At 30.8% G+C, this 15,790-nt stretch overlaps 1 protein-coding gene across 2 annotated transcripts; it reads right to left on the bottom strand.

Annotated features, from left to right (window-relative positions):
- Window positions 1–7,188: 7,188 nt before the first annotated feature.
- On the bottom strand, window positions 7,189–9,933 carry LOC105785648 (probable peroxygenase 5). Of its 2 annotated transcripts, none has more exons than XM_012611763.2 (7): window positions 9,678–9,933; window positions 9,468–9,572; window positions 9,293–9,378; window positions 8,838–8,932; window positions 8,626–8,751; window positions 8,381–8,528; window positions 7,189–7,419 (listed from the first exon to the last, which is right to left on the bottom strand). In XM_012611763.2, exons 1-6 carry the CDS (start codon window positions 9,712–9,714, stop codon window positions 8,384–8,386), a joined length of 594 nt encoding a protein of 197 aa, XP_012467217.1. In that variant the 5' UTR covers window positions 9,715–9,933; the 3' UTR covers window positions 7,189–7,419; window positions 8,381–8,383. The 2 variants fall into 2 exon arrangements, with proteins under 2 accessions (XP_012467217.1, XP_012467216.1); XM_012611762.2 differs by having other exon boundaries at window positions 9,468–9,587; window positions 9,678–9,928.
- Between the last annotated feature and the right edge of the window lie 5,857 nt (window positions 9,934–15,790).

Genomic DNA, 15,790 nt, shown 5'->3' with positions numbered 1-15,790 from the left:
GTTTAATGCAATTTTTTTAGCACCATTGTTTTATAAGTTTAGATCCTATAAGATTTTATTCATTCCATATTAAAAGAAATGTGTTATTGCGATATGAGTTTGGTTCAATGTTAGGTTTTAATTTTAGTAACTTTCAAATTTTAAATTCACGTAAATGTGTGTATTTTTTTAATTTATTCGATTATAGTTAGTTATTTAGTTATTTTATGCAACGTAAATGTGTGGTTTTAAATGGATTTCTTTATAGTTACTTATTTAGTTATTTTAAGTTATCTTTTATTCACGTAAATTTTAAATGCATTCTATGTGATAGGAATTGAAATATTTCATGATAGACGAAAATATTTGTTAGCATTGTATCAAAAACTTACAAAAAAATTCTAAAGAGATTTAATATGCGTAATTATTCAACAAAATTATTCCTATACGAAAGGGACAAATTCAATATTATGTAAATCCAAAGAATGATATAGAATATAAAGGAAAGGTGTACACACAAATTTCAAGTCACATATTGACTTAAAAATTTGGAGCAAATTTTATTTGTAACTTAAAAAAATTACAATCTTTGGATATTTCTTGAATACAAAGAAAACTCTTTTGATTTTTCTCTTCGGTTGAGCTTCAATTTGAGGGATGTCTAGACTTGATCTTGGAATGATGCGATTTGCTTCAAGGATTGTCGAGACATGATCTTGAAAGTAGATTTGGACTTCCTTTCTTCAATTGAATTGGATCAAAAGGCGGCTTTCTTCGGAAACGACTTTTGGCTTCCTCTCTATTGGTCAAATATCAAACATGCAAGTACACGTATCGCGAAAAATAGTATAAAAATTGATCCCACAAATAGCTATTACTAATAATGACGCTAGTCACCAAATATTACTCCAATACCTATAAAAAAATTCATAATAGAATTTCTCAACTAAGTCTAATAAAAAAAATAGGCAAAGCAAATTAAAACAAAATAATCAATCAATAATAAAAACCTAGGATTACAATTTCATCCAGTGGATTAGCTAATTGTTCTATCTCCACCTAGTTTGCCTTAATAGAGTTGATTATTAACCTAGGGTACTAAATTTCCTTAATTATTTTCTAAATAATTAAAGAATTAATTTATTCTAACTATTAAGTTATATTTCTATGCCAATAATTTAGACCAAATTGATTAAGAACAAAGCCCAATTATGGCAGCCCAATGTAATTAGGTATACCTCTATCCTAAATACAAATCGAAATTTACCCATCTAATTTAAACAAAGAGTTACTCATTGTAGACCTAAAACGAAAAGTCATTTTCTAATTTCTATAAGTTTTGTCGATTAATAGTTGGCTAGAGTATTATCAATAAAGAACAAGAATGAATAAATAATCAAATCTCTATCAAGAATAAAAGAGCTAGAAATAGAGAAATGTTTGATTAACTAAACATGGAATCCATTGCAATCCTAGAAAGAGAACTTAGGTCATGGAGGAATTGAAAAACATCTTGAAATAAAAACAATAGCTAGTCATAGAAAAAGAACTCAACAATAAAATCAATGGAGAAACTCAGTTTTCTCGATAAAATCTATCAGTTCTTGATGCATGAAGGCTTTGGTGGCTTCTCTTGTTTATCTCCACTCCTCTCTCGAATTTAGGTATCTTTTTCCATTTTATATTTCCTAAAAATTACAACTCTTGAAAATTGATCAGGTACTCACACCTCTCTAGATAACAAACTTTCCACAGGAGCGGAGAGTTGCTTGCTTGTGTTTACTGGAGTAGAAAAAATATTTCACTAGAGTGAAAATCTACCTTAATTGCCTATGTGAAGCTATCATTTCTCCATGCTTTGTTGGACCTACATTGGGTAAGAAAACACTAGAAAATGAGTTTGGTTTAACACTAATAATATATAATTTATTAAAAACATAAATGAAAGAAAATACCTCAAATGTACTAAAATTAACCTATAAATAAACCTAAAATCCTACAAGAATAAAATACAAATAACTCTAAGATATTAGAGTTATTATTCTCCTCAGTTGAACTGGATAGGAAGACAACTTTTCTTCAAAATGAATAAAACATTCATCAGAATTTCTTCAAGTTATTGAGTTTCTTCAAAGATTTCTGCAGAGAATTTTTAGACTTCTTGAGCTTGTGAATGTGTGTTGAATAGCTTGAATATGACCCCTTTTATAGTGTCAGTCAATCAAGTAAAAGAGTTCTTGTAAATTTTAACTTCTTCATTTGAGTGTTCTATAAGAATTGAATTATTTTATTTATTATTTATCTCATATTAATTTAATTAATTGGAGATAAAATAATTCTTAAATAATATGATTTCTTTATAAAAGAGATCTAAAATGATTTAATATTTTTATTTATCACTTTATTAATTAAATTTAATTTAATTGGAGATAAAAACAATAATGATAGGTGATAAATTTTGATTAGTCCAAAATTTCTCCTTCTACAAAAAGAATAAATTCTTCAAGCTTTATTGTGGGCGGTTTGATTAAAGGGATTACATGTTCATGAATAGAAGATCCAATTAGTTGAAACTAATTTCAAATTCAAATTTTTTTGGATGCCTTTGTAACATCCCTAACCAGTATTCGTCACCGGAACAGGATTACGAGGCATTACCAGATAAAGCACAGTTTAACACAATCATGAAATTCATCTCATATTCAATTGTCATAAATAAACTTTTAAATTAAATAGCAGTCATTCATTCAAATATAAAAGTCAATTTATCACATATGAAACACATAACTAATAAAATCATTCAAGTTTTATTACTTATAATACATATATGAACCATGCTTCATCAATTCAATCACATCAATATTATTGGTCTATTCCAAATATTCGAACTTAGTTGTTATACAACAAAACCAATTTACACATGTTTCATATTTACAGGATTTAAACCATATAGCTATCAAATATATGACATTCGATTTCCTAAATTACAACTAGGTATGTATCATTTCTTATACCAAACGCATATACCACCACAATAAGTTGTATATGACCATTTTATATCTAAGCCACGACTAACCATATCAATTTATATCATTAACTAAATATCCAGCATATCGTTTAGTAACTTCTGCACACGTGCCTATTATATACCAAACGAGCCATATTACACTACTTAAAAATTATTCACATATAAGGCATTAGTAACTTACAATGTGGTCAAGTATACTTTTAATACCATTTATGTATATATTCTCATGTGCATAAACACCATTTCAATTTGAACCATTTTCAATCACCAATAATAAAACATATAATGTCTAGACATTACTCATTCAATCATCCACAGAGCCATATAAAACTGAACCTATATGACCAAACATTCAAGCATAATATATGTGTATACTTGTCACTACAAACCGAATCAAAATAGCCAAATCACAAATGATCATATCATAAGTATACCAAATTTACATGATCGATAACCAACCAAATAACATATGCTTAACCGGTTCATTATTCATATATTCGGTCCACAAGTTAAATCTCTTAAGACCAAACCAAACTATCATAAAACATATTCATAATTTGCCATCACCAATCGCACCTAAACAGCCAATCAAAAAATAAGGACATAACCATCACTTAACCTATATTTCATATACCATAAACACACTTTCAAATGGAGCTAATTTCATGGCCGATTGTAAATCATGCTTTTCATCACCCATTACCAAATCATATATCAAAACATCTCAAGCATATATACAATGAAACTTACCTCCATAATAAGATCAAGTTATAAGCAAATACACGCAAGCATTAACATCTATCTCAAGCCATTTTCTCATGGCTATATATATATACAAGAATTCAAAATACAATTACATTAATACTAGCCTATACATGTCATATGTTCAAAGTTTCAAACTTTTAAAATACCAAAATAGAGATCGATAGTGTGACGGACTTCCTTGATGATCCCCAAGCTTGTAACTAGCTTTCCGAAATCTATAAGACAACGAACAAACACACACACGGTAAGCTTAAATAGCCTAGTAAGTCATAAGCAAATAAATTATCAAATGAACATTAGCATGATTATTTCAATATGGTCGAATATGAACAATCTCATGTACATAATGGTCACACCTTTAACATGTATAATTCATCTCATCATCTCATGTACTATACTTACCCTATTTTCATGAACATTTAACTTCGCACGTACCTGAACCATTTAGCTCGATTTCATATTCGATTTTAACTCAAAATTTCCCGTTCAATCGTTCGGAATCAATAAGGATACTTGGATAGCTTGAAAAGCTCATACAATGCCAACGTCCTAGATGAGGTCTTACATGTAATCAAATATCGATGTCACTATCCCAGACAGGGTCTTACACAAAATCATATATGATGTCAATGTCCCAAACATGGTCTTACATGTAAATCTCAAATCGATGCCAACGTCCCAGATGTGGTCTTACACGAAATCACATATCGGAATCCTATGTCATGACATATGTATCCTAACTATTCCTATGGTTCGTACGGAGCTTTCGGATGTCATAATTCGATCATTCAAGCTTGTAACTAGTTCTCTAATGCTTAATTCAATTCGGCATATACACATATATTTATTAAAATTCAATTTGGCACATATAATACATATACATTCAAATTTAACAATATTTATTTACTTATAAACTTACCTCGTACGGAGACGAATGAACCAGAACGACTATTCGACAACTTTTGATTTCCCCCGATCCAAATCTGATTTCCTCTTTTCTTGATCTAAATTAATAAAAATTTCACTAATTTAATCACACCTTTAATCGATTCAATTCACAAATACATAATTAAGACTTTTTACACTTTGGACCTTATATTTTCACACTTTAACATTTTAGTCCTTATTTCACAAAACACAAAATATACATAATTTCTTTATACACATGCTTGGTCGAATATTCCATTAGTTTATATAAGCCCATATATTTCGTTTATTTCACATTTTGACCCCTCAATTTACTGATTTCACAATATAATCCTTAATACACATTTTATTTATTATTATTTTATCAAAAAAATTCACTTAATTAAACATAATAATCTATCAACAAAGATTTATTTTTCATCATCAAACCAAAAAAATCTCAAGCTATCAACAATGGCAAATCACAAAATCCACAACCAATTCAAAAATTCAAGCATGAGCTAGCTAGTATTCGAAGCAACGATCTCAAAAACGTAAAAAGTATAAAAAACCGAGCAAAACACATAACTAATTCAAGCTTCCAAAGGTGCTGAATATTCAAAGCTTTCAAAGCTTTCTTTTCTTCTCAAGTTTCGGCCAAGAAAGGTGAATGCATGGCCATTTTAAGTTTTGTTTTATTTTATTACATATTATTACATAATTTACTTTTGTACCCTTAATGAAATAATACAAAATTTTATAATGGTTGTCCACTACCGTCCATGCTATTATTAAATGGCAAAATTTCAATTTAAGGACTTTAAAATTAAGAAACCATAGCAATTAAGCACTTTAGAATATAGAAAGCCACTTTTACATTTTATGCGATTAAGTTCTTTTTATCAAATTAAGCATACAAACGGTAAAATTAAATCAAAAATTTTCATACACATTTAATCACATGCTGTAAACACCAATAATTATTTAAAAAAAATATTTTACGACTTCAGATTTGTGGTTCCAAAATCACTGTTCTGATTTAACTAAAACTGGGCTGTTATAGCCTTGACAGTAGAAAACACACTTTTGGCTATTTATTTCGTATCATGAAAAAGTACTAAATAGTTTGTCATTGCATCATCTAAGATGGAAGCAGATTTTGTGACATGTATTAAGGCTACTATTCAAACATCATTGTTGTGGAACTATTTTATGACTTGAGGTAGTCGACACCATTACCAAGTCGTTGACAATTAATTGTGATAATTCACCAAAAGTATTTTCTCCAGAAACAACAAATATTTCAAAGGTGCAAAACATAGGAAATTAAAATATTGTGCCATTAAGGATGAATTTTAGAAACAAAGAGTGTTTGTAAAGCAAATTAGAGCTTGTCTCATGATTGTAGATCTGTTAACTAAAGGCTTACGCCAAAGCATTTAAAAAACATGTACATAAAAATGAGTCTCACTTGTAATGATGAATATTATATTATGATGATATGACACTTTGAGCTCAAGTACTTTGTTTTTTATATGAAATAGACATATTTCTTGTTTATTATGATTGCATGCAGATAATGTATTTGAAATTGTTTAAAACAATAAAATATTTATAGATATAATTGTGACAATGATGTGATATGTATGTTACTTAAAAGACCTGTTATATTGAGATGTAATGTTGTAGTATATGGAAGAAAGTACATAACTTAATTTATATATAACCACCATAACTCATATAAATAACCTTAAGTAATTTGTAAAGGGTTACGATTGAGCCTTGTAAAAGTTAGAGGTTCTAGTTTAGCTACAAAACTAAGAGAAATGTTTTATTTTTGTCTTGTGAAAATATAGGGATTGTAAATGTGTTTTAATAAATATAATATTTTTAAGCATAATAACTTATTTGACCTTTCAATTTTATAAAAAAAGAGTCATTTTAGTACTTTGTTTAATTTTTCGCCTCTTTTAGCCCTTGAACTTACATTGTTTTTTTCAAATCACTCCAAAATGGATGGAAAAGGTAACATTTGTTAACTTTGCTACTGTGGCGTACACGTGAATTGCCAAGTGTATGCTTTGTTAGCAATTAATTAATTTTTAAAATTTTAAAATATATATTTATAATTTGTACTTTTTAAATAATTTTATTTTTTAAAATAATTTATATATTTTAAAATTTTTAAAATTTTAGAAATTAATTACCTATGTAGTATTTACGTGGCAATCTACATGTATATCACATCAAAAAGTTAAGAAATGTTAAAATTTTCATTTATTTTGGGACGAAATGACAAACAACATAAATTTAACTGTTAAAAGGATGAAAAATAAATAAATTTTTTATAAAATTAAAAGAGCAAATAAAACATTATTCCTTTTCTATCCACATTGTTTTTCTACTTCAAATTCTTTTAGATGTTGAGTGAAATTTCAAATTTGGACTAGTAGAATACATCTAATCCAACCCAAAACAACAAAGTATTAAAACATAGCTAAAAGTGTAAATTTGACTATGGTAGTTCATACTTATTTTTATAAGAAATAGAATAAATATGTGAAACATGAATGAATAGGCAGATACATTTGTTTCTACCATTATACATTCGAAATCATGAACACAAATTAAAATTCAATTATAAGTTCACAAATCAAATCTTCCCAACGAGGCTCAACCAACCAAACCCAACTGAACCCGATCAGACCCAACATCTGAATGAAGCACTCCTTTATATCCAACTGCATCACAAACAGTAATACAACTATAACTTATTCATCAAACAATTTGCTTCAAACCCTTAATTTACATATTTTGATTCTCAAAAATAATTAATTAATTAAATCAAAAGGAGATAGGGATGGCAAAAAAAAAACAACAACAACAACAACTACGAAATTTCGATCCATTAAGTTAAATTTTTGTTTTTGAAATCGGTTTCAAGGTGGGGAGGGTAAAATTGAAAAAAATAGTTTAGGGTAGATTTGTCCGAAGATATTTATAAAAGTATTCTTTATATATATTTATATTGAGGAATTCACTTCTTGTTCAGATATTTTTGTACGATTAATATTTTAAATATGAATTCATATATGTATCATGCATGCCAATTTTGATGTAAGTTAAAAATTTTAACTATTTTTTATATAAAAAACTTTTAATTGTTCAATAAATATTAGTATATATCAATATGATAAAGATATTAAATCGGTTTAAAATTTACATACATGACAAATACAAATTATATCGATAAATTCAACGATTGAATTGTTAAAATATTTGTAAAACTAAAGTTTTACTATTTAATTCTACACCCTATATTTATATAGAAATTCTTTCTTTCTCACTCAACTCTCTTTTCCTCGTAATTTCTCCCACTGCCTTAGTTTTAAAAATGTTTTCTATTTGCAAATAGTTTAAAATTTGGTTCCAGAACTGTGCTTACTCTTTACCACGAAACTAATTTGTTATGTGACTTATTTTTTAACTAAAAATATATAATCTTATTTCTCTAAAATTAAGTTTAAAATGAAATAAATTTCAGATTAGATCAGGATGGGGTTTTCTTTGAAAAAGAAAAAAAAAGTTAGGGTAGTGCGGAAGGAGCAAAAATCCACCCGTCCGGTTCCTATCCCTAAAAAGAGATGAGCAATAAATTAAAGAATGTGAATGAAATGTAAAAGGGGTAGCTAGCGTCATTACGCTTTATTTTCTGTGAGGTTTTCTGTCCCTCTCCATGCGTTCGAACAAGCTTCCATCATAAACGCCTTTAACTATTTCTTTCCTCAGTAATCCATTGTTGTCCTTGCAAAGATTGTATAATGTCATCCATTCCGTCCAACTACCAATCCTGCAATGTGTATATTGAGATTCGAAATTTATACCTCTTTTTGGCAACATATATTCACTAACACTATCAGAAGAAAGGAAATATTTAAAATGATTACCATCCTTTGTAATCCTGTGGTTCCCTGTTGGCCTTGAGCATTGCCATGAGTTCACCAGATGTTAAGGCATTGCCATGGGTACGGGCGAACTTTCTGAAGATTTCTTCAAACTTCAATGATATAAATCTACCATATCAACCCAAATTTTTATATGATTACATCATCCATTAATTAAGACACCTTAAATCTGCCATTCAAATGGGTTGATTTACCTTCCATCACTGTCATATACACCAGAGTCACTGCCATGTTTAGCCAGGTGGATATTTTTAACCTCAATTGGAAAGAATGGAGAAGGACATTTCCCCTGCATATATTAGATTGCGGAACAACTTATTACTTAACATCCTTGTTTGTCTTCTCATTTCTTGAAAAAAATAAAAATAAAAAAGGAAGGTGGTCCTTTTAATGCAAACAAAACTAACGAAATATCATCCGTTTCACCAACGACAAAGACATGATGTATGTGTCTTTGTTTGTTTTCCTTCTAATAAATGCCTGTTTGAGACATACAAGGCACCTATTTCTTCAAGCAATAAACAAAGTTTAATATGCAAATCAAAACAAATAAAAATTTTGTTAATTAATAAGCTTCTTACTACATTTAATTAAGGGGGGAAAAACAGAAAAGATGAGGAATAAAAGAATAAGTGGAAGAGGAGTTTACAGGGCGAGTTTTGCTACTGAGAGCAAAGTGAATGAGGAAAGCACCGGTCATGGACAAGAGATAACCTGCCCCGATTGCTCGAAAACCTGTTTAACTTTAATTAATCGTTAATAAACAAAACAAAAACAACCCACATAAAACTAATAAACCCCATGAAAATTAAAAAAGAAGGAACCTTCAAAAGTCTCCCATGGATAAACGATGCCATCATGGTTTCTGTCAAAGAATGCAACATGCTTTTCCAGAACGCTTTGTTCAGAACCACTAGGCTTAGCTGCCCCTGCATCACCAACTCCTATATATGTGTGTGTATTCACATTTCCTTACCATTAAAAAAAACCTGCCAATTTCATGAAGAAAGAGCTGCATATATATATAAACATACCTTCTAGAAGAGCTTCTGGTGGCATAGAAAAAGCCATTTGGATCAAATCAACAATAGGGTTAGGAGATGGGAGATATTTGGAAGATATGAAGAGAAAAAAAAACCGATAAGAAGTGATAACACAACTTTTCAAAAGAAATAATATACGAAAGGAAGAAACCCCTTTCAACTGTAGAATAAATTGCTTTGCTTTTATTGTTTGTTGATGCAGTGACGAAAAGCTTATTAGAATGAAAGCTCAAGTTAGGCCTAACGGATATTTATACTTGAATGCATGACCGATGATCAAGATTGGCTATTGGGTCAAAAGAAAAATAAATAAATAAACAAAAGCAAAATGCCCTCAGCCTTTTTTAAAAGTTTCTTGAAAATTTTCTTTAATATTTAGGTATATAAATAGATTAAAATTATTAAAGGCATCAAAATTTTAAATATAAATTAATTTATGTCACTATCGTATGGGGGAAATTTTTTTAATCTAACAAATATATTTATGAAAAAAATTATATAAAAATAAATGAGGTTTTGGTTGAAATGAATGTTATAATATTAAAGATTATAGTGTATTGAGTTTAAATCTTATTATATATTTTAAATTTTATATATAATTATAAGAAAACTCATAATATATTTATTATTTTGTAAAATGATTAGTGTGGAGTGTGTCTCGCATTTTTCGGTCAAACCATAGTCAAAGCAGAGGCGATGTTGCCAAAAGGAACCACGTGACGTCGCAATGACGCGACAACGTTTGAAACAGAGGCAAAGCAAAGGCAACGTCGTGATGAGGAGCCTGGGATGTGTGATGACGCGACGAATTCTAACTTAAAGCAACCACGTAATTAGACTCTCAGTAGGGTTTCTTTTCCTAGTTAAACTCTAATTATACCAAAGATATTTTAATATGATTAGAACTCTAATATTAGTCTATAAAAAGGGCTTTAGTAACCCTAGAATATACATCTTCATAACATCAGATTTTGAGAGAAGATTAAAAGAGAGTTTTCAGAAAGCTTTAAGGGAATTTTGTGTTTTAGCCAGAAAGCTTTTGTTTTTAGGGTTAGGGTTTTTTTAGAATTTCTGCATCTTGTACTCTTCGTTTGTTTGCTCATTAGTGAAATCTCCTTTAGCCAATGGTTTTTTATCCTTTTTATTGGACGAGATTTTCCACATAAATATTTGTGTGTTTAATCTTCTCTACTTTTCTTATTCGTCGTTTATTTGGGTTTATCCCCAACAAACTAGTATCAGAGCTTGGTTAGAAATCCACAATCAACCCGTTGAGAGATGGAGACAATGTGATTCGAGATCGAGAGGTTTAATGTGATCACAAGTTTCAGTTTATGACAAGTTCGGATGCTTGCAATACTATTTCAGAACGGCCTAGAGAAGGTTGTTAAAGAGCAAAAGCCCACGAATTCGGATGAATCAAAATGGGATGAGCTTGATGAGAAGGCTTTGTCTGTAATCTAGTTGTATCATACGAACAATATGTTGCAAGAGGTGCTTATGTAGAAAACGACATCTTCCTTATGGAAGAAGTTAGAAACCATTTACATAACAAAGTCTCTAGCTATTCGATTGATGTTAAAAAAACACCTATACATGTTCCGTATGGCCGAAGGTGCGTCCATTAGGGCTCACATCAGTGAATTTGTTTCTCTATTAAATCATATGAAGAATGTTGAGGCTAATATAGATTATGATGATCAGGCTATGCTATTATTTTGCTCTTTTCCCTTTTCATATAAGTCTTTCAAAGAGACCTTGATTTATGGTAAAGAAAAGCTCTCGTTTGAGGATATGAAGGGAAACTTGTTGAACAAAGACGAACTTGACAATGAGTTAGGTTCAAATAGCAAGTCAGATGAGAAAGATTCAGTTTTCGTTTCAAGAAGTAGTACTTGATCGAAGTCGAGGAATCGAGACAAGATGTGTGGCTACTACAAGAAGTTAGGTCACATTAAGGTAGAATGTTATAAGTTGCAAAATAAGAACAAGCGGGCTGTTGAGAGCAACGACAGAGCAGTAGTCGATGCTAGTGTGGTCAAGGAGAAAGGTGATGATGGGTTGTTGGTGTCTATGGCCGAAAGGTCTAAGCTTACGTCTGAGTGGATCCTGGATTCAGGGTGTTGTTACCATATGTGTCCCAACAAGGACTGGTTTTCTACATATAGTCTAGTTGAATGTGAAGTTGTGCTCATGGGGAATAATTGACCTTGTAAAATAATCGGTATTGGTACTGTTTAGATTAAGATACAAGATGGGATTCTCAGGACATGGTCAAATGTCAGGCATGTGCCTGATTTAAAGAAAAACCTCAACTCCCTGGGTAAGTTAGACTCAAAGGATTGTAGAATCGCTATCGAATCAATCAAAATTAAGGTATCTCGCGGAGCTCACGTTTTTAAGAAAGGTCATAAAATCGACAGTTTATATATTCTGTAGGGTTAAACAGTGACTAGTGCAATAACAATTTCCTTGTCTATTATGGAGTTGGAGTCAACTCGGTTGTTGCATATGTAACTTGGTCATATGGGCAAGAAAGTTATGACTGTTTTGAAAAAGAGACTTCCAGTTTCCAAGTTCAATAACTGTTTGGACTTGGTTAGTATCCTGTAAAGATCGAGTTAGGCTCATGATGAAGCCTGACAAATGATTCATGTTGAAATACGAGTCAATGTGGAGATTTGTGGAGTGTGTCTCGCATTTTTGGTCAAACCAAAGTCAAAGTAAAGGCGATGCCTTTGCGATGAGAAATCACGCGATATCGTAATAATGCAACAATGTTCAAAACAATGGTAAATAAGAGACGACGTCATGACGTGGAGCTTGGGACGTCACGACGATGTGACAAAATCTAACTTAAAGCAACCACGTAATTAGACTCTCAATAGGGTTACTTTTCCCAATTAAACTTTGATTATACCATAGATATTTTAGTATGATTAGAATTCTAATATTAGCTTATAAAAAGAGTCTTAGTAACCCTAGAATATACAGCTTCATAACATCATATTTTGAGAGAATATTAAGAGAGATTTTTGATAAAGCTTTAAGGGAATTTTGTGTTTTAGCTAGAGAGTTTTGTTTCAGGTTTAGGGTTTGTTCTGAATTTCTCCATCTTGTACTCTTTGTTTGTTTGCTTATTAGTGAAGTCTCCTTTTCCCCATGGTTTTTTATCCTCTTCATTGGAGGATTTTTTCCAGTATGTTTGATCTTATTTACTTTTCTTGTTTGTCGTTTATTCGGGCTTATCCCCAATAATTTGGTATTCGGTAATTTCTTAAGTTGGGGTCTGGTTGATACCAATATGTGATATATGTCTTAAACATTTCCTATTAAATATGTTTAATGTGTTTTTATCATATTTTATATTTATATTGAACAAAAATAAATTTTATAGAAAATAAAAAAAGATAATTTAGTACATTGTTAATAAGGGGTTTTTTTTGTTACAAAATAGGCCAACAACATTAGAACTTAAATTGTTTGAACCATTCTTAGAAGGAAATGCCTTCAATATCAACTTTCAACAATTGTAAAGCATCTTGAGGAAGATAACCCATGATTCATATTCTTTCCCTAATTCTCTAGCTTGTCTTTACCATCCAGTCAACCACGTAATTCCTCTATCGAGGAGCAAAGCACAACTCACAATTCCAATCACACTATATTAAATCTTTTATAACAGTAGCTAGGCAACTCCATTTTCGATCATATTATTGATGTTAGAGAATCAGTTTCAACAATCACATCCATATATCCCTTCACCCAAGTCATCTGAATTCTTTAAAAAAGTCCGTGAAAGCTAAGCAAATTCAATGGAGCATTTGCCACATCAGTCTGAAAGCCACCAACCCAATGACCAAAGGTACCCCTGAGGACCTCTTATGTGCCAGCAAGTCACTCTTAAACATTACAACTACTATGAGTGTTCAACTTTACAACCTGATTAGTTGGCTTCTTCCATCCTAAGATAATTTCAGTTTTTGGATTCATGTAAGGAAGCATAATCACCCTATCTAGCTCGTGCAAGCCATGACAAATACTAGCAAATTTTACATTAATATGGAAATTTTTCCCAATGAGTTGAAACTCGTTCCTTTATTTCCATAAATGCAACAAACATATGAGAATAATATAGATCAATCCACACCTCTAGTATCATCTTCCCATGCATTCCAATATTAATAAACAACCAATATACATAATCATTCATAAACAAGATTGGGTTTGATGCCTCCAAGAAAAAACTCCCAATCCTCTAGTTGTATGACAATCCCTTAAGATGTACATGGTATTCTCCACAACTACACCACACATGTGAAAATTCTCATCAGTTGTGAACCTTAGAAACTTATGGATTTCATTGGCCATAAGCTTATTTTCCAAGCTAACCAAAGAAAGTGTTGTATATTAGGCAAGCATGGAAGCTTCCAAATAAGCTTGGCAAGTTTGCAAAAGTTACTATCATTGTTAATAAGCAACTCATAACCCGAGTTAAGAGTGAAAGCACCACTAGAAGACATACCCTAGATCATTTAAGATTTTTAATACATATTCATTTATACAAAGACTTAGATGTTGAAAGTCCTAGTTATTGTTGTGCCAATACTTATGATACAGTGTTCTATCTTTGTTTGGAGAAGGTCTCAATTACATAAGGAAATAAGAGGACCAATCTCAAGCCAATTATCAATCCAAAAGCAAGCCACTTGGCCATTTCCAATCCTCCAACACATACCTCACTCAAGTAACTCACGACCCACAAGGATATTATGCTAAGTGTGTGATATATTTCCTATGGAAGCATAAGACCTGAACTCTGTATTCAAGAGATATTTAGTACAAAGTATTCACATCCATAGACTAAAATCATTGGTCAATAATCTCCATCGTAACTCGATAAGGAAAAGAAAGCTCCAATCCCACATCATATGAAATTCTAGTTCCTCAACATACTTCCTTCTAAACAGTCTCTTAATTAACCAAATGAATCTTTCGTTTACGCCTAGTAGAACCCCACAATAAACCACAACATAACTTATTCTTACACTAGCATATCTACATAGTGTAGAAGGGTATCAAATTAGCCAAAGCCTTAATAAGCAAACTACACCTGCCAAAGACAAAAGATTAATCTTCCAACTGGTGAATCTATCTTGCATCTTCTCCATAGGATGTTGATACATCTTTTTCATTACACGCCTATAAATGAGAGGCACACCAAGATACTCTAACAAGTCTCTCGTTAATGGAATGCCTAAAAGAGTGCTAATATCCTTAGCCTATTGATTACTTACATTTTTTTAGCCACATTTTTCTTTACTGAGGTTGACCATTTGTCCTGACCATTGAATGAAATGCTCAAGGAAATTCTTCACAATCACATTTTTTTCACTAATAAAAGTAAATAACACAAGGTTATCAAAAAAGAATAAATTAGATATTAGTGAACCTTGATGGCTCAACTTAATCGACTTTCAGACTTTAGAGGCAATTTGACTTTGAATTAGATGCAATAGTCTTTCCGTGCCTAGCATAAATAAATACGAAGAGAAGGGATTACCTTGATAGATAACTCGAAATGGTCGAAAAGAATTAGACATCTCCCCATTCCATAGAACCTTAAAATATGTAAAGCGAATACAACTCATAATTAAGGAAAGGAAAATACTATTGAGGTTGATTGCTATAAGTGTCTCCAATAGAAAATTCCAATTCATATTATTATAGGCTTTTTCAATATCTATTTTCTATATCATAGCTCCAGTCTCCCACTTTTGTTTCTAAAGGAATGCAATATCTTGTAAACAATCACAATACTATCCCAAATTTAACCACCCAAAACAAAGCTACTCTAATTTGGTGTTATCAAGAAAAGGTAAAACTTTCTTCAATTTGCTCACAATAATATTAGAAACAATTTTATAAATTACATTGCACAAAATAATACGACATAGTTGATTTAGTGAAGTCGGATCATTTACCTTATGAATAAGAATAATAAGAGTCTCATTAATATCACTAGGCATCTCCCCATTAGCATAAGAGCTTCAAACCATACCCGCAACATCTTCCTTGACGATCTCCCAATTCATTTGTAAAAA

This window comes from Gossypium raimondii, chromosome 1 (genome assembly GCF_025698545.1).
Source record: "Gossypium raimondii isolate GPD5lz chromosome 1, ASM2569854v1, whole genome shotgun sequence".
Classification (NCBI taxonomy): domain Eukaryota; kingdom Viridiplantae; phylum Streptophyta; class Magnoliopsida; order Malvales; family Malvaceae; genus Gossypium; species Gossypium raimondii.
Note: the sequence above shows the minus strand (reverse complement) of the source record. Positions and strands in the feature narration are given on the sequence as shown.

Bases quoted from the DNA above. Each gene is read 5' to 3' on its own strand.
- LOC105785648 (XM_012611762.2), bottom strand. From the start codon at position 9,714: ATGGCTTTTTCTATGCCACCAGAAGCTCTTCTAGAAG. The intron at 9,588-9,677 runs GTATGTTTATAT...ACACATATATAG, and splicing joins ACCAGAAGCTCTTCTAGAAG to GAGTTGGTGATGCAGGGGCA. The intron at 9,379-9,467 runs GTTCCTTCTTTT...AAAGTTAAACAG, and splicing joins TCCATGGGAGACTTTTGAAG to GTTTTCGAGCAATCGGGGCA.